At 45.3% G+C, this 20,498-nt stretch overlaps 1 protein-coding gene across 21 annotated transcripts in view; it reads left to right on the forward strand.

Annotated features, from left to right (window-relative positions):
* The window catches only part of macf1a (microtubule actin crosslinking factor 1a), a 134,957-nt gene that overhangs the window by 74,964 nt on the left and 39,495 nt on the right, over positions 1-20,498 (forward strand). For 20 of the 21 annotated variants that reach the window (XM_077549675.1, XM_077549681.1, XM_077549683.1 and 17 more), the window contains 24 exons: positions 34-300; positions 1,445-1,600; positions 1,714-1,947; positions 2,227-2,382; positions 2,561-2,734; positions 2,887-3,054; positions 3,237-3,434; positions 4,325-4,498; positions 4,591-4,714; positions 4,794-4,993; positions 5,244-5,561; positions 5,994-6,160; positions 6,880-7,036; positions 7,116-7,227; positions 7,331-7,393; positions 7,498-7,736; positions 8,037-8,166; positions 8,286-8,485; positions 8,816-9,308; positions 10,113-10,711; positions 10,860-11,048; positions 11,140-11,346; positions 11,961-12,278; positions 13,135-13,317. In XM_077549675.1, coding sequence (XP_077405801.1) covers positions 34-300; positions 1,445-1,600; positions 1,714-1,947; positions 2,227-2,382; positions 2,561-2,734; positions 2,887-3,054; positions 3,237-3,434; positions 4,325-4,498; positions 4,591-4,714; positions 4,794-4,993; positions 5,244-5,561; positions 5,994-6,160; positions 6,880-7,036; positions 7,116-7,227; positions 7,331-7,393; positions 7,498-7,736; positions 8,037-8,166; positions 8,286-8,485; positions 8,816-9,308; positions 10,113-10,711; positions 10,860-11,048; positions 11,140-11,346; positions 11,961-12,278; positions 13,135-13,317 — 5,226 coding nt within the window. The remainder of the gene's footprint in view (positions 1-33; positions 301-1,444; positions 1,601-1,713; positions 1,948-2,226; positions 2,383-2,560; positions 2,735-2,886; positions 3,055-3,236; positions 3,435-4,324; positions 4,499-4,590; positions 4,715-4,793; positions 4,994-5,243; positions 5,562-5,993; positions 6,161-6,879; positions 7,037-7,115; positions 7,228-7,330; positions 7,394-7,497; positions 7,737-8,036; positions 8,167-8,285; positions 8,486-8,815; positions 9,309-10,112; positions 10,712-10,859; positions 11,049-11,139; positions 11,347-11,960; positions 12,279-13,134; positions 13,318-20,498) is intronic. The other variant, XM_077549680.1, reaches the window with a different exon arrangement.

The following is a 20,498-nucleotide window of genomic DNA, read 5'->3' on the forward strand; positions in this document are numbered from 1 at the left end:
AACTCGCGCATGTGTGGCATCTCCTTCTCTAAGGAGCTTCAGTCCAGCCTGACGTCTCGCTCCGCCGACGTCGCCGAAGCGGCTTCGGACGTCCAGGTTTTCGTCTCGGAGCGGGCGCAGGACCTGGCGCCCCAGCAGAGCAGGCGACTTTTGGGGCAGCTGCAGCAGCTGCAGAGGGCCTTCCATGGCGCGACGGGGCAGGCTCGGGCCCGGGCCGCCGCTCAGCGGGAGCTCGAGGAGGAAAGGCGGCGCCGGCACGAAAGGACAGCTGACGTCCAGGGGAAGCTAAATGAGAGAGAGGTTTGGGAAATCATCAATGAGTTGCTTTGGTTTGGTGGCTTTTTCTTACTAACTTCAAAAACTACTGCTCGTAAAACATTCATAAGCATTCACCCGTTCATTTTCTATTTTCACGTCATCATTAGGTCCATCTCAGCTGAGTAATTGTAATAATGCTTGTTGATGATGCAACACTTGCCCAAAAGTGACAACATGCAAAAGTAAAGTTTTTTTTTTTTTTTGGTACTCAAATCAAGGGATGAGTGCGGATAAATTCAACAATTAAACGCCTTCCAGATATCCCCTCATATCATACACTCATTTGCTAACACAGTGTGTCATACTTTAACTCATTCACTGCCATTGACGGCTATAGACGTCAAAAATTAATTTAAACTATTTCTATAAGTTTCACATTTTTTTAAACTTTTGTTAACAAGAGTATGAAAACCTAGAAAAAAATGAATTGTATATTTAGAACAGATATTAAATGTGTGATTAAACGTGGGTTAACTAGTGAAGTCATGTGAATAATTACAATTAAAAATTGTAATCGCCTGATGCCGCTAATTAAAAAGAAGAAGAAAAGATTATTAAAAATTACGGGGGATCAGGCAATTAATTTTTTTTAAATTGTAATTAATTGCATGACTTCAATAGTTAACTCACAATCAATCACAAATTTTGTATCTGTTCTAAATGTACAATAAAAAAAATCTAGGGTTTCATACGCTTGTTAACAAAAGTAGAAAAATGTTCAACTAATAGAAATAGTTCAAATGAATTTTTGACGTCTATAGCCGTCAATGGCAGTGAATGAGTTAAACTTGCACTGCTTAACTTTCACATCACGAGTGTTCCGCATGTCGTGCCACACGCGTGTTATTAACATGTTTGCCTTGCTCTTGCAGATGGCCGCCGACAGGAGCCGCTTGCGTTGCGTGGTAACGGCTCCCCCCCCCCCCCACGCTTATTTGTGTGCAATGCTGGCAAACTTCCAATAATAAAGATATTTTTTTCCATTTGTGTGACTTTTTTGTGTCATTGTGAATGTGTATCTGGACACAATATGCTCATAATTTGGCACAACACCGTTTTTTTTTTTTTTTACAGCAAAAATGTGCTGACGTGTTTGTCTTTGTGTGGTGGTCCTCCATCTCCGCAGGTGGTCCAGCAACAGAAAGCAGAATGTTCTCACAAACTAGAAGGTCTCAATGCCTGGTTGGCAGGAGCTGCCGCCGCTCTGGCCGATCAGCAATCGCGGTCGGCAGCGGAATCGGACGATGTGAGCATCCTGCAGGACAAGCAGAAGAACTTAAAGGTGGGACGTTTTCAAGTAAACCTTCTTGCACTTGAATAATGCAAACATTTGTTTTGTTGTTTTTTTTTTTACTATAGAGTGTAGCTAAGGTCTTAGTGCGTGTCTCTTTCCAGGAAGTGCAGAAGGACCTCCAGACCAGATCGAAAGACGTGGCCGAGGCCATCCGCTCGGCGGAGGAATTGTTGGCCGAGCGCGGGGAGAGCTTGAGTGCGGAGGAGCGGGAGGGCCTACGGGTGGCGCTAGCGCGGATGAAAGAGCGATACGCCGCCCTGACGGAGGCAGCCAACGCGTCCGTGTCGGAAGTGGGCACGACCATCAACGCCACGCTGCAGCACAATTCACAGAGGGTGAGATCACATGTGACATAGTTTCTATTTTATTGCACTTGAAACACATTTAAACTCCTGAAGACACACTTAAATGTGTGACAATATATATAATACTACACACACAAAAAAAAAATGTTTTAATTAGTTTATGCTCCGATTTTTTTTTTTTGTCAATGCTTTTCTAGCTAGCTTTGCTATTTTAGGCTAATTAAAGGAACACCGATGACAAGTCCAAACATTTTTTTGATAAATATATTGTCACGTTGCATCTCTATTCATTCTGATTGTCTTTTTTAGGCTAAAGCCTTCAAGGAGCTGCAGCAGACCCAGGATCAGATGGACTCCCTGCTGAAGGACTTGTCCGCCACTCACCAATCAGCAGCTCAGGACGTCACCGACCTGTCGTCCTCGCAGCCGGACGCCGCCATCATTTGCCACAAGGGGGCACTGCAGGTTCTAAAATTCTCCATTGCGGCATCTGTCATTATAGTCTAAATATTTCAGGATATTGGATTTTTGGGTGAAATTTCTCTTCCACTCTCAGTTTTGTAACCTGCTGAAATATCGGTAACATTCTGCGAGTGACATATCGCTCCATCTTGCCGATTTTTTTTTTTTTTCTGCGACTCAGGCCGAGCTTCAGAGGCTGCAGGCTCAGCAGGCCCAACTTCTCCAAATCAGCCAGTCAGCTCGCACGCTGCTGGACCAGCCGGACTCCACGGTTCCTCCTGAGGAGAAACGACGTCTGCGGGCCACGCTGGACCAGCTGCAGGCTGAGCACCAGCAGAAGCTACACAGCTGCCAGGTAGACTTAGAAAATGGCCACAGTAGTTGTTTCTATAAGCACAGAGGGACAATATGATTTAAAATCGAAATCGATTAGCAAAGGTGTGGAAAAAAAAAAATCTGATTTTTGCAAAACAAAAAATCCAAAATCATCCGTCCCGTCGCTTCTAGGAGCGACTGAGGAAGTCCGAGGCGCTGAAGGACGAGCTGGCAAAGTTTGTCCAGGAGCACGGCGATCTGGGCGCCTGGCTCGAGCAGAGTGAGCAGGAGCTGAGATGCTTGGGGGAAGGCGAAACGGACGCTCAAGGGTTGAAAAACCGGCTGGAAGAGCACAGAAAGGTACAGTGAACCCGCATCCATTTCTCGCTTGGACCCTCGGCCCCGTAAACACAATAGAAGGAGGTTGCCGTAGAATGCAACTTTTCCTACTTGCCAGTAGGAGGTGCTGTTAGCTGAGTAGTTGCAGCAGAAGTGGGGGGCCCAAATCGATTTTTTTTTTACAATCATGATTATGTCCACAGCTGGCCGAGGACGTCATCTGCCACAAGGCCGACCTGCGCTTCGTCTCCATCTCGGGCCAGAAGGTTCTGGACTCGTGTCAAGGCGCGATGGAACAGCAAGAGGGCGCCGGCGATGCTGCTGCCCTGGAGGCCACCAAGCAGCTGGTGACTGACAAGCTGCAAGACACGAACCACAGATATACCTCACTCCACGCCAAGGTGAGCATTTAAAAAAATAATAATAATAAAAAAGGATGTGCACAACACCTTCATTGCAGTCAGTCAGTTGCTGTTTTTATTTTATTTTTATTTTTTTACTGAACATGTATATTTTAATTTTGGCAGATCATTTGTTGTACTCTAACAGTACAAACACAAAGGAGATTTAACACTAAAGAAAAAATTGTTTTAAAATGTAAAAACATTAATTACACAAAATGTCTTTCACCCCAAAATAGAATTAATTAAGATTCTATTTTTTTTCTTTTGATAAAAAATTACATTAATCTAATCTAGTCTAATCGAGTATTACCATTGTCTTGAAAAATTTAAATCCAATTTAAAGCTAAAAAAAAGTATAGAAAAGGAGAAAAAAAGAAAAATAATAATGGGAAAAAAGCATTCAACTCTGCTGATGGCCTTTTGTGTGTCTTTTTTAAGAAATTATAAATACAAAAAATAATGTTAATTTAAAAATAGGATGACAGTTCTACAGTTTATTTAATTTTTTCCTTTTTTTTCTTTTTTTAAATGATGATTTTCTTTATTCCACTGCCTTAATTTCCATTCCATATAAAATGATATAAAAATGTAAATTTAACTAAATTTAACAAATTGACAATTTATTGTTTGTATTTATAATCTGGATTAAACTCCTTCTACTGAGGAAAAAATACATTTAAAAAAAAAATGGCGGACGTCTTTGTTCTTGGTGATTTTGGTTTATTTATTTATATGTGTGCTGGTTAAACATGCATAAGGTTGCAAGTCAAATGAACGCATTTTCAGGACAAAGACTGAAAGACTAAAAAAAAAAAAAAAATGAGCGCGAGAGAATTCAGGATAAAACGTACTCATGTGCGACGACTGCACTGTGTGTTTGTGCGCAGTCGTCAGAGTTGGGTGGCCGCCTGTCAGGCCTGCTGGAGCGCTACCAGCACTACCAGGATGAGGTGGTTTCGCTCCACTCGTGGCTCAGCGCCCAGGAACAGAACCAAAGCATCACCAAGCCCAGCGGAGACACCGACCCCCACGACCTGCAGAACACCCTGCGGCAAGTTCAGGTAACGCATTCTCGGCGGTTCCGCGCCAAGCTCGTCTCTTGCCAAATGAGATACTTGAGCTCTTTTTTTTTTTTTTTTCTGTGTGCATTCAGCTGCTACAGGACGAGCTGGCTGAGCGTTCGGTCCAGTTGGAGAAGGTGAAGCGAGCCGGAAAAGTTCTGGTCAGCGCGGACGAGTCCCCCTCCCTGAAGGCCGTGGACATCCTGTGTGCTGCAGGTCCAAACAAACATCGCGTCATCACATTCCCAACGGAACCTCTGCTTCCATTAAACGTTCTGTCATTATTTTTGTTCAGATGGTTTGGAGAAGAGGTTCTCGTCCTTGTCGGCGTCCGTATCGGAGCGGGCCGAGCAGCTCCAGACGGCCCTGGCCCAGTCGGTGAGCGTGCAAGAGGGCTTGAAGGCTCTTCTGGCCTGGCTCGACACACTGGATCTGGACCCTGCACCCGTGGAGGCCACGGCGCAGGCGCTCCAGGACGCCCTCACTCAGAACCAGGTAGCAACTCCTTTAAAGTGCTAGGAAGCTCAACAAATGGCAGGAAAGGCCTCCTAGAACATCTGAACTTTATTTGGGGTTAATCCAAGGCACTTAAAATGATGGCAGGTGTGTGTTAATTTCTATTTAACATGAGTTGTGATTGGTTTTGCATTTTGGAATTTTAATAGAAAATGATTAGAATGAACCAATGTTTAAGCCTTGGTCCATGTTCTCCATTTTGAGCATTTCAAATATATTCCTCCCCCAGAAACTTCGCCAGGAGCTCCTCTCCCGGCAGGGCAGCGTGGATGCCACGCGGGACTCCGTCTCCAAGCTGCTCCAGAGCCCCGACGCCTCCACGGCGTCGGGCCTGCAGGGGGCGCTGGACGAGCTGACGAGACGCTTCGCCGCCGCCCAGGTCAGCCAGGCCGAGCGGGAGGCGGAGCTTAAGAGGTTGCTACCCAGGCTGGAGAGCTACGAGCGACTGGCGGCCGACCTGCGCGTCTTCATCCAGAGTCGTGCCAGCGCTCTGAGCCCGGCGGGGCAGCCGGATCGCAGCGTGGATGATTACAGGCAGACTGTGGAGGTCAGCATTGCTTGAAAATTTGCGCTTCAAACACATTAAACAGTTTTTTAAAGTCTTCGCTCTTTTTTTTATTTAAGTTCAAATGTTCAACCAAACCATAGCTCTCTCACGCTCTTATGTGGAATTGTGCTACGAGGCAAACACACTTGCAAAAATGTCTGGCACATTCCTCAGGTCGGAATTATTCAATAATAAGAAAATTATTTTGTGAACTTTGTCTTTTTTTTTTTTGGGCGGGAATTAAATTCCGTAGTCGCTAGAGGGGTCGCAGAAGTCACTCATTTATCAACTATACCCCTGTGGTTTGGTAAACTAGGCCATCTCTAGTCGCAGACATGTTAGTGTAAATGGTGCACATATAAAGAAAATAGACAAAATCATCTTGAAAATCCATTCTCTAATTCCAACTTGCATTGGTTGTCTTTTTGACAGGAAGTGAAGTCAGAGCTGCAACAGGAAGCTCCTCAGCTGAACTCTTTCTGCGGCCTGGCGGAAGAAGTCAGCATGTCAAAAGTTTTTGGTCACACGCAAAACCTCTTGGAACATGTTAAGGGCGTGTCAGATGACTTCAAGCAACTGGAGGACGACGTCAACCAAAGGTATGAAAAGACAACAAAGGAGACTTTTTTTATTTTATATTTTTGTTTTCCTACTGGGCCAAAGACAAGCACAGATTTTTGATACCATGACAACTGAGGACAAGCATTGACAGTCTGACATGATAGTGTTTCACACACAGTGGCTTGAAAGTGGCAGTGGCTCTTCAGCCAGCCTGGCCGAATTGTGACATCACAACGGGTCAAAATTGAGAAAAGAATGGCAATAGTAAACAACAAAATTCACTTTCCCATAATACGTCGCCTTCAAAGATGACTTTTAAAAGCAAGTTGTATTTTAATCCATGTTGAAATCTGACTCAGTTCATCAATGCAGTGATAGAGATTAGATTAGATTTGGCATTTGCCCAAAAAGGCCGTTTCCCCAAATCTGCAATTAACCCAGAGCACTGGTTACTATGGCAACCGAGCTTGACAGCTCATCAGCGACACAGTCATGTGAATTTAAAAAGCATTAATCCTTCTTACAGTACAATGAGCCTTGAAAACAAGCAGACATCATCACATGGGTTTAATCATTATACAGATTTTTATTTATTTATTTTTTTACTGCAGTATGAATTCTGTAAAACCCTGTTGTGTGTCCTCCCAACATCTAGAGGGCGCATTTGCTGAGAAAAGCTAAAAAAAAAAAAAAAAAAACTAAAATGGTGAGAAGCCATAACGTCTAACAGTGTCCAATTTTTACCCCCTTGGCGCAGACTGGCGGCCATTTTGTCCTGCGAGCAGCAGCTGCTCCACTTCCGCGGCCTCTCCGGCTCCCTCCTCAGGTGGCTCCAGGCGGCGCAGGAGCAGCTGCCCGCCAAGGAGGTCGCCCTGGACACGGAAGCCCTGCAGAGGCGCGTGCAGCAGCTGCAGGTGGGTCCGCCAACACGCCACCTGGCCACACGGGCTGCCTTCCTCTTTAATTCGATGATGATGATGATGATGCCTTCAGGAGCTGTTGAAGGAGTGGCAGTCGCAGGCGTCCAGGGTGCAGGAGTTAAACAAGAGCGGCTCCGAGCTGGAGGCACAAGTCATCGACATCACGGCCCCTCAGAGAAAAGCTGGTTAGGAAACTGTTTTCACAAACAAAATATTAGCTCGGGGCTTTTAATGCCATCTAGTCAAGAGTATTAGTAACATATATTTTTTTCCTTTTGTGTTTCACAGGCCCCCTCCAAATCAACGGCTCTGCAGGTCCCGGTAGCGTCAACGGCATTCATACTTGTAAAGGTTCAAATGACCATTTGCAACTGCTTGCGTGTTTCATCATCGACACTATTAAGCACAATTTTTCATCCTCAAACGCATCCCGATTCCCTGCTTGTGTCCATCAGACCTGACGGAGATCCAAGTGTCCGTGGCCGACGTCAACGGCCGGCACGAGGCTCTGGGCGTGGACCTGACGGAACGCCTGGGCCGCCAGCGGGCCTCGTTGGAGCAGAGGCAGCGGGCCAGGCGCGGCGCCGAGGAGCTGCAGAACTGGCTGAAGGACAAAGAGAAGAACCTCGCGCGGGGACACGCCGCCTCGCCGTCCAAGCCGGAAGTGGTGCGCGCTCAGGCCCAAGAGAATAAGGTCATTCATGATTTAAATGTCAACGTATCGTTTGAAGTGTTCCGTGAACTTCGGTTTATTGCAGATGTGCAAGATATGCGATATAGAGACACTATTTTCATCAATATTTATTGGTAGACAAAAGTCAAACCATACAATTTCATCTAACAATAGTCCCCTAGCTTAATGCTAACATGTAATAGGAAATACAATCCACAGGCTAACAGGAATTAGCATAGACGTTGGTTGCGGTAATATGGCCGAGAAACAAGAAAAAAGCATCATTTTCCTCATAATGATGCAAAATCTAATGACGACCAGGCGCTGCTGTCGGAGTTGGCCGAGCACTCCGCCCGAGTGGAGGAGCTGAAGGGAACCTTGAGGAAGCTCATCACTGACAACCCCGACTCCCCCGAGGCCGACGCATGGAGGCAACAGCTGCAGGATATCGGTACGTACGACCGCATCACAAATGACTTTTCGAGTTGTCGTCATCAGTTTTCAAGCGAGAGCGAGACACCATTTTGGACACTCTTCAACTCCTCTCTCCCATTGGCCGCCTCTCCTCAGACTCCCGTTGGCTCTCGGCCAATCAGACGGCATCGCGCCGTCAGGCGGAACTGGAGGCGTGCGCCGACCGCCTGGGAAGCTTTACCGCCGCGGCGTCGCAGCTCGGCCCGTGGCTGCGCGAGAAGGAGCTGATGATGAGCGTGCTGGGACCGCTCAGCATCGACCCAAACATGCTCAACACGCAGAAGCAACAAGTACAGGTTGGTGTTGGAAGCTGCATCAAAGCCTTCTGTATGCACTAGCATAAAAAAAAAACATAAAACACGTATTTGATGAAAAATTCAACTATTGTGTTTTTTTTGGGGCGTTTTTTCTGTAACACTGTAACATGCCACTAGATGGCACCAAATTCCTGTCTAAATAGGATTATGTGTCAAAGAAGTATGTTGAAATATAATGCATCTCGAAGCAGAGACAAGCTTAATATGATGCAGAGGATAGAATGAACAGAAAAGTTAAATACAACTGAACTGTGCTGTACTAGCCCCACACTTTGAGAATCACTGACGTCCAACATCAACTTGTTCTAGTTCATGCTGCGGGAGTTTGAGACCCGTCGCCCGCAGTTCGAGCAGCTCACCGAGTCAGCCGAGGGCATCCTCTCGCAGACCCAGGACCCCACGGAGCTGGAGGAAGTCCGGGCCGAACTGGACTCAGTCTCCAAACAGTGGCACGACCTGACGGGCAAGCTGGCCCAGCGCTCGGAGCACATCGAGCGAGCGCAGGGCACCAGCGAGCGCTACCAGGCGCTGTTGCGCGAGCTCTCGGCCAGCGTGGCGGCCCTCGCCGAGCGTTTGGACGACCAGGCGGAGTTGAGCGCCCGTCCCGAGGCGCTGAGGCAGCGTCTCCAGGAGACGGGCGAGATCCGTGCCGAGTTGGAGAGGCGGCGCGGCCAGCTGGCGGAGGCCGAGCGGCTGTGCGAGGAGCTGAGCGCCATCGTGGCTGAGCCTTATCTGAAGGACGAGTTGAAAAAGAGGCTGGAGGGTGTCAGCGCGCCGCTCAAGAGCTTGGAGGAACGCGCAGGTGACCATTTTGAATGCGGAAATATTTGATAGCTGCGGCCCTATTTTATGGAGGACCAAAACTGCCCAAAAAAAGAAAAATACTCAATAAAAGAAAAAGAAAAATACATAAATATATAAATAAATAAAAACTGATATGAAAAATATTATTCAAAAATGAAAGAATTAAAAATATGAATTAAAAATAAATATAAATGGAAATAAAAACAACAAACTATATATATATATATAAAAAAAAACGACATTCAAAAAATAAAAATAAATAAATGTGGAGATAAATACCAAAATAAATATATAAATAGAATTAAATATCAGTCAATGAATAAAAACGCTCTGCACTCACATTTATTTATTTCATGTTGCAGACCCTCCATCAGGTCAAAATGTTATTCAAATGAGGGGGCAGTCCTAAGCTTGTCTTGAGTTGGACTCAAGGTCGGCTGTTGCAAACTGCCTGGAGTGAGCGGGTCGGCGGACAAGGAAGTTTGCAGTTTTTATTTAGTGATTGATATTTAATTCTAATTATCTATTTATTTTTACTATTTGAATCTTGTTTTTTTATTTATGTTTTTATTTGTACTTTAATGTATTTCGGGATATATATATATATATTGTTTTTATTTCCATTTATATATTTTTTGTACTTAATTTTTGAGTTACATTTCTTATATCCGTTTTTATTTTCACTTTTATTCATTTATTTCTTTAAGTCGGTTATTTATTTTCAATTTTGGCAGTTTTGGTCCTCCATACTATTTAGCCTCCTGGTTGAGCCTTTTAAAATGTGTTTTTGTCCTGTCCCCAGCCGACGGTCTGTCTCAGCTGCAGGCCGCGCTGTCCTCCACACAGCAGTTCCAGCAGATGTTCGAGGACGTGCGCTCGTGGCTGGACCAGCAGGCGGAGCTCCGGGACTCGTCTCTGGATGCGCTGCCCTGCCGTCCCGAAGCGGTCCGTTCACTGCTGTCCTCCGCCGCCGACCTCCAGCGCGCCGTCGCCGCCCAACGAGGATCTTACGAGCTGATCCAGGCTGAGGGCGCGTCGCTGTTGGCCGCCCTGCCCGTCGGCGGGGACGAGCGCGCCGCGCTGCAGTCCCGCCTGACCCGCTTGCGGCAGGACTGGGAAGACGTCAACGGGAGGCTCTCGGAGCGGGAAAACCGACTGAAGAGCACCCTGAGCAAGGCGGAAAGCTACCAGCGGCACAAGGCGGACTTTGCACCCTGGCTGGATGAATGTGAGGAAAAAGACGCAGAGATCCAGCCGTCACTCGACCCGGCGGGTCTGGACGAGGCCCTGCAGAAAGCCCGGGGGCTCGCCCTGGACCTGGAGAGACGACAACCCCTTTTGGAGGCCTTTAATGTGGCCGCCGATCTGCTGCTGGAGCAGTGCTGCGTCGGAGAGGACGAGGTACTTCCTGTCCCTGATTTGTCCCAATGAGACACTTCCATTTTTTTTTTTATAGTTCAAGGCACTGTACAAATTCAAACAATGGGCACAACAGTAAAGTGGAAGAAAGAGGCGGGATATGCTAACTGACAACCGACGTTCTCTTTAGGTCCGAGACGAGAAGGCGCAGCTGAACCGGCGCCTGGACGTCCTTAGCGAACGTCTCCTCGGTCGCACGTCACAGCTGGAAGAGCTCTCGGGCCGCCTTAAGGAGTTCGAGGAAGGTCAGCAGGCGGTGGAGAGACGACTGGAGGCCGCCAAGCACCAGATCGAAGTCCAGGAGGCGCTTGGACCTCAGGTGGGCGAAGACGCTGATTTACTGCCGGTTACCTATAATGGCGACGATAAAAATTCAACTTTTTCATCTCTTGCATGAACCTTCATTTCAGGCATGTAGCGCGAAGAGCCTGGAGAGGTTGAGGGGCCAGCAGGAGAACCTAGCATGCCTGCAGCCTCAGGTGGTCTACCTGCGGGATCTGGCTCAGGGGCTGGTGCAGGACGCCCCCCAGAGACCGCAGGGCCACGCTGAGGGCGCGCAGAGGCTGCAGGAGCAGGCCAAACACACCCAGAGCGAGTTTGACGACGTCAGCAACAAGGTACGGATGCATTTTTAGCGCAGCGCCATTTGTTAGGGTCACATTGAAGACAACGCGATGTTCGTGTATATTCTCACTGTCTGTGTGAGCGACAAATATAAAAACGGCAAAATGATGGCGCGCAACTCTAAATTTAGAATTGCTTCAAAAAATCTGCGGTGTCGTGTTGCCGTGAATGATAAACCGCAATTCAGCAAGAATTCACTCAAAGTGCATATTTAAAGATTACAGTAGTGTAAATATTAGCATAGCATGCTAGTTGAATGAGTGATACTGCACAGCGGAGCCAAACAGTTTACAACAAATGTGTGCGCATGAATCACACTGAAAGAAAACAGAGCTACTGAAACAGTTTAGCTTTTTAACTTCCTGCGCCCGTATATGGTCATTGTGGACTTTGGAGTGCTTGAAATGCAAACCAGTGGTTGGCAGCAGCTGCCCTGCTGTATTTACATCTCAACGGCCGCTTCATTAGGCACACCTGTACACGCTCAGATTTTATGCAAATACATTATGTAATGTTTTAACCAGTGAGTACAAACACGTATTGTATGATGTGTATGTATATGTGTAGGAAGCCCCAAAAAATAAATAAAATTTGCTTTTCTTCTCAGCTGGAGCAGTGTTGCTCCACGCTGGAATCGCGTCTGCACGGCGTCGGCGAGGTCCAGTCGCACGTGCGCGACGTCTTCTCGCGCCTGGCCGACCTGGACGACGAGCTGGACTCGTTGGGCCCCGTCGGACGCGACGCCGACTCGCTGGCCTCGCAGGCGGACACGCTGGGGGGCTTCCTGTCCCGTCTGGCCGCCCTCCGCACCGAACTGGAGACGCACGCCGCCGAGTGCACGGCCATGCTGCGCCGGGAAGGCTCATCGCCCGACCTGCTGGCGCTCAGGCGCGAGACGGAGGCGCTCAGTCGGCAGGCTGGAAAGGTGAGGAGGAAGGGGATCGGATTTTTAGGAGGTCAATGTAATGGAACGCCGATTACGTAGGCGGCATACAAAGGAATCTACAATGCATCCTCTTGCAGCCTCATACTATAAATGCAATGGATAAAAAGTAAAAAAAAAATGGTAAAAATCATTGACAAAATGTGACGCAAATGTACCACAAAGTAAAAATGTGTTAACAACACTTAGGAATTAAAAAAAATATATTTACAAAATATAAAATATTGCAAAAATGTGAAAGATAAACGACATTGTAACTACAAATTTACAAAATTTAAATAAATTAAATATTGTGAAAGAAAATTATTCTTTTTTTTTTTCAAAATTGGAAAAAAATGGCAACAGCTGAAAGAAAATGAAAAAGTGTAATTAATTATTTATTTATTTTTTTATTAATAACAAATTTACAAAATGTGTTTTTGCAAAATATGCATATGATGATGTTCGGAAAATGGAAAACAAAATAAAGAAAAAATAATTGTAAAATAACATTTAGGAATTTTTTAAAATATATTTACAAAAAATTTATCTGAAAGAAAAACGACATTGTAACTACAAATTTACCAAATTTAAATAAATTGAAAATTGGGAAAGAAAATGAAAAGCTTTTTTTTTTTTATTAGGAAAAAATGTCAACAGGTGAAAGAAAAATGCATTGAAAAATACAAATGTACAAAACTTAAATAAAATACAAATGTATAAATAAAAAGTTAATAACACAAAGAAAAAAATGTGAAATTAATATTTTCCAAATTAAACTGACTTTTTTTTTTTTTTTTTTTTTTTTTACAAAATCAAAACTCAACACTCCAACCAACATGACGTGCACGCGTTTCAGCTGAACGAGCGCGGCCAGGCACGCCTTGTCCAGATCCAGGACGCCTCCGAGCGGGTGGGCCACTTCTACCGTTCGGTGGGCGAGCTGCAAGGCCTGCTGGGAGCCGCCGAGGAGGGTCTGAACGCGCAGGCCGCGGTGGGCTCCGAGGTGGACGTCATCAAGCAGCAGCTCAACGACTTCAAGGTTGGACTTTCCTCACTTCTTGCTGCTGCTGCTGCTGTTTTTGCACTTGTGACTTCCCACACAGAGCCACACCCCTTTCTCGTACCCCGCCTGATAACACGAGCTCCTTTCGAAAAACGCCACTCGTGTTCATGAATCCGCCTCCCACTGCATTGTCGCTGTGTAACTTTGGTTCCAAAAGCAAAATGACAATTTTTGTTAGAATCTTTGTGTTATTGTGATTCGCCATTATAGAGACTGCGACATACCTCAAAACTAGAAAAAATATTTTTTATTGGTTGTCCCCAGCGCGAGCCTCCCAATATCTCACTCCGTGGAGCGCACCTCGGAAAGTATATATTGAACTCATTTACTCGCAGCCATTTTCACTGAAGCAACCCCATTCGCTCCCGGCTGTTCTACTGGATTTGGACTGATTTTGCAAGGCCCGCAGAATATTGTGTTCTATTGCTATCAAAACAGGGAACCTACCAAAAGAAACATTAGAGAGTCTCTTCTTCCATCAGCTATTAGCATTAGAATATAGCAACGTTTTATCATTATTCACAAACCTGTTTAAAACACTGTCAAAAACGAGATTGTTGCAACATGGCCCTGGCTGATCTCTTATACTCTGGTGCCACCTGCTGGCCGCTTTTGTAATAACTACCATTGCTTTAAGCGACCTCTTCAGGTCAGAAGCTGCATCAAACCATTCTGTATAATCTAGCATATATTTTTTAATTTAATTTTTTTAAACGTATTTATACGTTTTTGGGGTTTAAATGAGTGAGAAAAAACAGTTTCACCAATCGCCATGAAATTGGGTGGACATGTCAATCATAAAAGGATGCACAAAAAAGTTTCAAGGACCCATGCCCAAAATTGAGCAGGAAGTCAGCCATTTTGGTTTGAAGCATCCTGGGCAAATTCCATGGTTCGTATGTTAACAAACTTTAGAATTTGGGGACGGCTCCTTCAGCCTTTTCCCATGCGTATCCACTCCATTTTGTGTCGATCACTGAAACTGGTGCCCGGGGGAGATTTAGTCAAACGTTCCACCAGAAATTGGCACTTATAACTTGTTGCTGCTTTGTGATTGGACCATTTAAATATTGAACGTGACCATCTTGTGTCCTTGTGTTGCACTTGAAAAAGTGTCGCCGACCACAGGAATGTGCGTGCATACAGGCACCACTCTTTGCTTTTTTTATTACTTTTTTTTTCCCTCACAGGCCTGCACGCTGCCCTTTCGGTCGCCACGCCGTCGCTAAAGAGCACATTTTATGGCTGTGATGTCACTTCCTGTGTGTGTGTGTGTGCGAGCGAGGCCCCAAGAGACACGATGATCGTGTCTGTGTGTCGTTCTCCAAATGTGATGGATGGCTCGTATGAAGCGCCGTTTGAAACATTCGGCCGTGCTTTTCCTTCTCCCGGCCAGCGGAGAAAGAGAAAGAGAGCTCCTCCGCTCGCTGCTGCGAGCGCGCGTAGGAGGATGGAATAGCGCTGGCCTCCATTTTCAGATTCTCATCTTTTCGCCTCATTCTGACAAACTCCCACAAACGTCACATGCAAGATGTTGGCTGTTGAACTAAAGGAGCTGAGTTTTTGTTTTGTGGTGAGTTGTCAAACGTAGTCACCGGATGTCTTTTTTGTAGGCGTACTCATGATAAACATGCCTACCAAGTTTCATGTTGCTAAGGCGAACTGGCTTGCAAACAGATTTTAGACAAACAGATTTCCCTGATGAAAGAAGAGACTCTAATCTTTCTTTTGGTAGTTTCCATATTTTTATATCCGTAGATCACAATATATTGTGGGCCTTGCAAAATCAGTCAAAATCCAGTCAAACAGCCGGGAGCGAAGGGGGTTGCTTCAGTGAAAACGGTTTGCGAGTGAATGAGTTAAGAGGTTCCATGTTTTTATAGCAATTGAACAGAATATTCTGTGGGCCTTCCAAATCAGTCAAGATCCAGTAAAACAGCCGGGAGCGAAGGGGGGTTGCTTCAGTGAAAACGGTTGTGAGTGAATGAGTTAAGAATAGCAGCCAAGATGTCTCATTATCCTTCCGATATGTGGGGCAAAGTGTGCTCCAACTTTTAACGGTGCTATTAAAACTTGGTGGTGGGAAGAAAAGACCACCCCCCCCCCCATAATAAACTCCCCATTTACCCCACTCCCCTCCCTTGTCACTCCCCATGCGCATGTAAGCGATCCCCCTCCATTCCGAAATCTGTCTGGCCTCCCCTCCCCCCCGATGGGCCCTTTCCCAGTCCACGGCCATGATGTCATCCTGCCTCAAAGAATGGGTGGGGTGCAAAGAAGGGGAGGGGAGGGGGGGGGGGGCAGTAATGGGGGGAGGGAGGGATTGAGGTGCGCCTATTTCCCACCAGACTTTCATTTAAACATGGCCGCCGGATGCTTCTGATTCCTTGCCGTCTTTTTCCGGACGGCGCAGGAATCTCAGCTGTCTGCACGCACGCACACACACACACACGCACACACACACACGCTTACACATATTAGGGTGTGGCATCAGCCCCCCACCACTCAACTTGTGTACAGCTGACACAGTTAGTGAGTGTATAGCTACAGTTGGATATTCCCATGACAGGCTAATTGTGTGTGTGTGTGTGTGCGTGTGTTAAAAGTGTTTGTTTTGTGTGTTTTTGTTTGTGTAGGTGTGTAAATGATAACAGCACATCTTGCACCCCCACTTTCTTTTCACGCTGTTCACCTCCCCTGCTAACATGACTTCATTCTCCACCTCGCCGGAGTCTCCATGGAGAACCTTTTAGCCAATGAGTCATTGTGATACACACACACACACATGCAGTGTCTATTAGATAATGGGTGTAAGCGCCGCGCTAAAGTGGGTCAGACGAGTCGTCCCCGTCCCCTCCGCAAAGCTGGAAATTGACTGGAGAAATTGAGGCAAAAGTAATTGGACGCCACCTCCCGACCAATCTTGGACTGATTCTTAAACAAGTTTTAATCTATCATCCCGTTCACTCGCGGCCATTTTCGCTGAAGCAACCCCCTTCGCTCCCGGGCTGTTTTACTGGATTTGGACTGATTTTGCAAGGCCCACAGAATATTCTGTTCTAATGCTATAAAAGCCATAGAACCTACCAAAAGAAAGAGTCTCTTCTTTCATTCGGATCTGTTTCCGATCTGCAGCAATTAACATTAGAATAAAGTCTCATCATTATTCACAAATCTGTTTAAAACCGTTCGGAGATGAGCTTGTTGCAACATAGCCCTGGTTGATCTCTTATACTCTGCTGCCACCTGCTGGCCGTTTTTGAAATAAGTGCCGTTGCTTCAAGCGTTCTCTTCAGTTCAGAGGCTGCATCGAAGTCCATCCAACTTGAGCACCCCTGTGCCAGAGCATAAAGAAATATGCTCTAGCACAGGGGTGCTCAAGTTGGGTCCTCGAGAGAGAGCCCCCATCCAGCCTGCTTTCCGTGTTTCCCTCGCACATCTCAATCTAATTATCAGCTAATTAGCAAGCTTTGCAGAAGCCTGATAACGATCCTGATCGTGAATCAGGTGTGTTAGTGGAGAAACATGGAAAACAGGCTGGATAGGGGCACTCGAGGACCAAACTTGAGCACCCCCTGCTCTAGCATGAAAAAAACATATAAATACGTTTTTGGGAGCGAATGAGTTAGGGTTACTTTTTTTTTTTTTTTTTTTTTTTTTTTGAGGTTCCGCTAGGATGAGCATAGTGTTGAATAACTAATCTGGGTAGCCGAGTTATTGATTGATCGGAAGGGATTTCTGTGTCCCACCATCAAACCCATCTGTAGGTGTGTGTGTGTCTTTAAGGGGGGGGGGGGGGGGGGCTGATGATGTCACTTGGCTAACATCATTTCCGTAAAACTTGATTGGCCTGCCCGAATGTATCCTGCAATCCCGTGTCTGTCTCCTCCTCGATCATCTCCTGTGTGTCAAATGAAGACAAATGTCAGCTCGTCGTGCTCTAGGATTCAACTGAATATTTCAGAAATGTTGCGTGCGCGTTCCACTTCCAGGTTGTGTTTTGCCTCAGCTGTTGTGAATTAGCTTAGTATGCCAAGACTCAGGCCCGCCTACCACTTTTTTTTTTTTTTTTTTTTTTTTCATTTGCAATGAAATTTAATATCATCTTTTGTCTTGGAAGAAGGTCAACTATTAGGAAGGGCCGTGTAGTGGCCCTTTATTACACACACACACACTCTTTTTTTTTTCATTCTGTGCGCGTGTGTGTTTAAGCACAAGCGAACTGTCAAGTGTTTACGACGTGGAAAGTCCTCACTGCATTATTCACACGTGCGTCTCACACTTTGGTGCGTGTTACATACCGTGTGTGCGCGCGCGCGTGTGCGCGTTGACATACTTTCCATGAAGTTGTGTGTCCGTGAGGAATCGGGCTGCTGAGTTAATGTTCGACTTAAGGCAAAGAAGAAGAGGATGAGTCAGGAAGACGGAGGTTTTTTGGAAAAAGAGCACATTGTCGCTTTAAGGGGTTTCGATATGAGCGGACGTGGACAGCAAAAAGAAGGGTCGGCAGCGTTTTACTGTTAAGTAGCAATCAATCAATAAATAAGTAAATTGCATCTATAATTGGGGGCGAGCAAACTTTTTTTTTTTTTTTTTTTTTTGGTCAGGGCCAACTAACGATATTTGGCACAATAAAATTTAGATAACAGACTAATCGGCTGATTAATTGAAAAATATATATAATTAATCAAATAGCTTATTTTTGGCCATTTAACGCTTACAGCAATAAAGACATGAATTACAGACTGTTTTACAATACTTAAGTATTTGTTTTATTTCACAACAGCGAGAAAAATTGGCAGATTTGATCATTATCTGTGTTACATGTTGTAACATATTTAAAAAAAAAAAAAAGGTTAAAAAAATCTTCCGATTATTGCGATTTAAAAAATAAAAAATAAAATAAATGCACAGAACACAACTATTTATTACTATGTCGCACTTATTTTAATGTTTAATGTTAATTTCTGTTAGCTCATCCTCAGTATTGTGCAAAACGCGTTAGCATTAAGCTAGTAGACTTTGGTTTGACAAAATATTATTTGGCTTATTATTTTCGGTGTTTTGATTTATTGCACGTGTCAGTTTTGCAATCAACTGATATGAAACAGGAAGTGTCAACTTCCTGTCTGATGGTACCAACACGCACTTGTTGGAGTCGTCCAGGCTTGTATGCTCTTCTTTGCGTGCGGTGACCTCCCCCAGGGACGCAGAGCTCTCATGGTGATGATGATGATGATGATGATGATGTAGATGTAGGAATGGAGATAATTAAAGGGAAGGCCTCGCCTAATCAAATTTAGGCTTGACCACATCAGTGAGGGGTCAGACGGTCACTGTCAAAAAAAGGGAGGGGGCGGGACAATGTGTCATTTAAATCCGTTTAATCCTTTTATCGCCTCTATTGTCCTTTTAGCACCTCCACTTATGCGAGCCGCAGGCGGAGCCTTGGCTTTTTGGAATTGCTTTTGTTCCTTATTCATACGTTGCTCTTCGATCAAATTTTGACGGCTTTCTCATTATCAAATCGAAACAATGACAAAGTTAAGCCCTTGAAGCCAGTTTTTCCATCCTGCAATTTGGTAGGCAGATAAAGCACGAATAGACCAACAAAAAAAGTCTCCAGAAGCTATGTTGGAAAAGAACAACCATTTTGGTTTGAAGTGGCCATTTTAAGATCATTTGGGCCATTTTCAGGCAGGATTTTTTGTTGTTGAAAATTTGTCCCCGAATCTAGTTTCACTTAGCAACATGAAATTTGGTAGACATATCTATCATGAGTAGACCCACAAAAAAATCTCAAGAAGCCATACCTGAAAAGACACAGGGAGTCCGCCATCTTGGTTCGAAGTGGCCATTTTAGGGTCTTTTATTGTTCATTCCAGGGGTGCTTGCAAGACAAATTTGTCACGGAGATTTTTTTTTGAAAACCGAATCTAGTTTGACTTCGCAACATGCCTATCATGAGTCGACCCACCAAAAAGTCTCAAGATTCCACATCTCAAAGACACAGGAAGTCCACCATTTTGGGAGGATTCTGTTTGTTTTCCATTGTGTATTGTAGGAGGCTGGCAGCAAAGTTAAATGACTCGCCATAAATCACAAAACTCTAATAACACAACTCCATAAGGTCAGAACTTGACCAAAATGTCTTGTGTGCGCTGGCGGCACCTTAAGAGATTTATCGGTGCCCTCTACAGTAATACCGCCGCTCCTAACGCGCCTTCGTAGTCCTCTGTCTGACTTTCACTTCTCTTAACTCTTTGACTGCCAGACGTTTTCAGAAAAGGGATGCCGTGGGTGCCAGCCGATTTTAAGCATTTTGACTGATCTTTCAAGGTCCATAGAAAATTATGTGTTTGGACTATGGAAACACACATACTGCCAAAACAAGATTGGACTCTCATCTTCCATCAGAAAAAAAAAAGTTTGTTTCTACCTTATTCCGTTTTTGAGTAATCAACAATAGGAAATGGTTAGTTTCACCTGTTTTGAAAAAAACGTCTTTTAACGTCTTTGGCACTCCTCCATAGGATTTTACGAAACGTTATTTAACGTTTTTGGCAGTCAAAGAGTTATTTTCACCGTCCTCACATGCTAATAAGTCTGCTTTGAGATGGTGGAGGACGTCTTGTGGGCGCGCAGCTGATCACGCGAGATGTTGCGCCCGTCCGTGTGTGTTTGTGTGTGGGCGTGTGCAACAAAGCGGCGACAAACCCCTTTTGTCTCCCAACGAGACGTTCGCCTGAGACGCGGCGGTGGCAGCTGCAGCGCAACTGGCCGCGTGTGCGCTTGTGTGTGTGTCTGCGTTGGCAGTCGCAAAGAAAGACTGGTGTATTTAGCACATTTGACATGCAGGCCACGGGTGCGACAGTCGAGTGAGGCTTCTGTGCTGTGGTGTGCGCTGCCGGTGTTGTGACGATGGTGGTGAGGGTCCGAGGAGTTTGCGATTGCTTGTGTGCAAGGGGCAGAGGTGGGTAGCGTTGCCACAAATTGTACTCAAGTAAGAGTACTATTACTTTAGAATGATATGAGTCAAGCAACAATAATAAGTAGTCCTCCAAATATTTTTAACATATACTTAATTTAATATTAACTCATTTGCTCCCAAAGACGTATTTATATGTTTTTTTTTTGCTAGAGCATACAGAAGGCTT

The sequence above is a fragment of the Vanacampus margaritifer genome, chromosome 17, assembly GCF_051991255.1.
Source record: "Vanacampus margaritifer isolate UIUO_Vmar chromosome 17, RoL_Vmar_1.0, whole genome shotgun sequence".
Lineage (NCBI taxonomy): Eukaryota > Metazoa > Chordata > Actinopteri > Syngnathiformes > Syngnathidae > Vanacampus > Vanacampus margaritifer.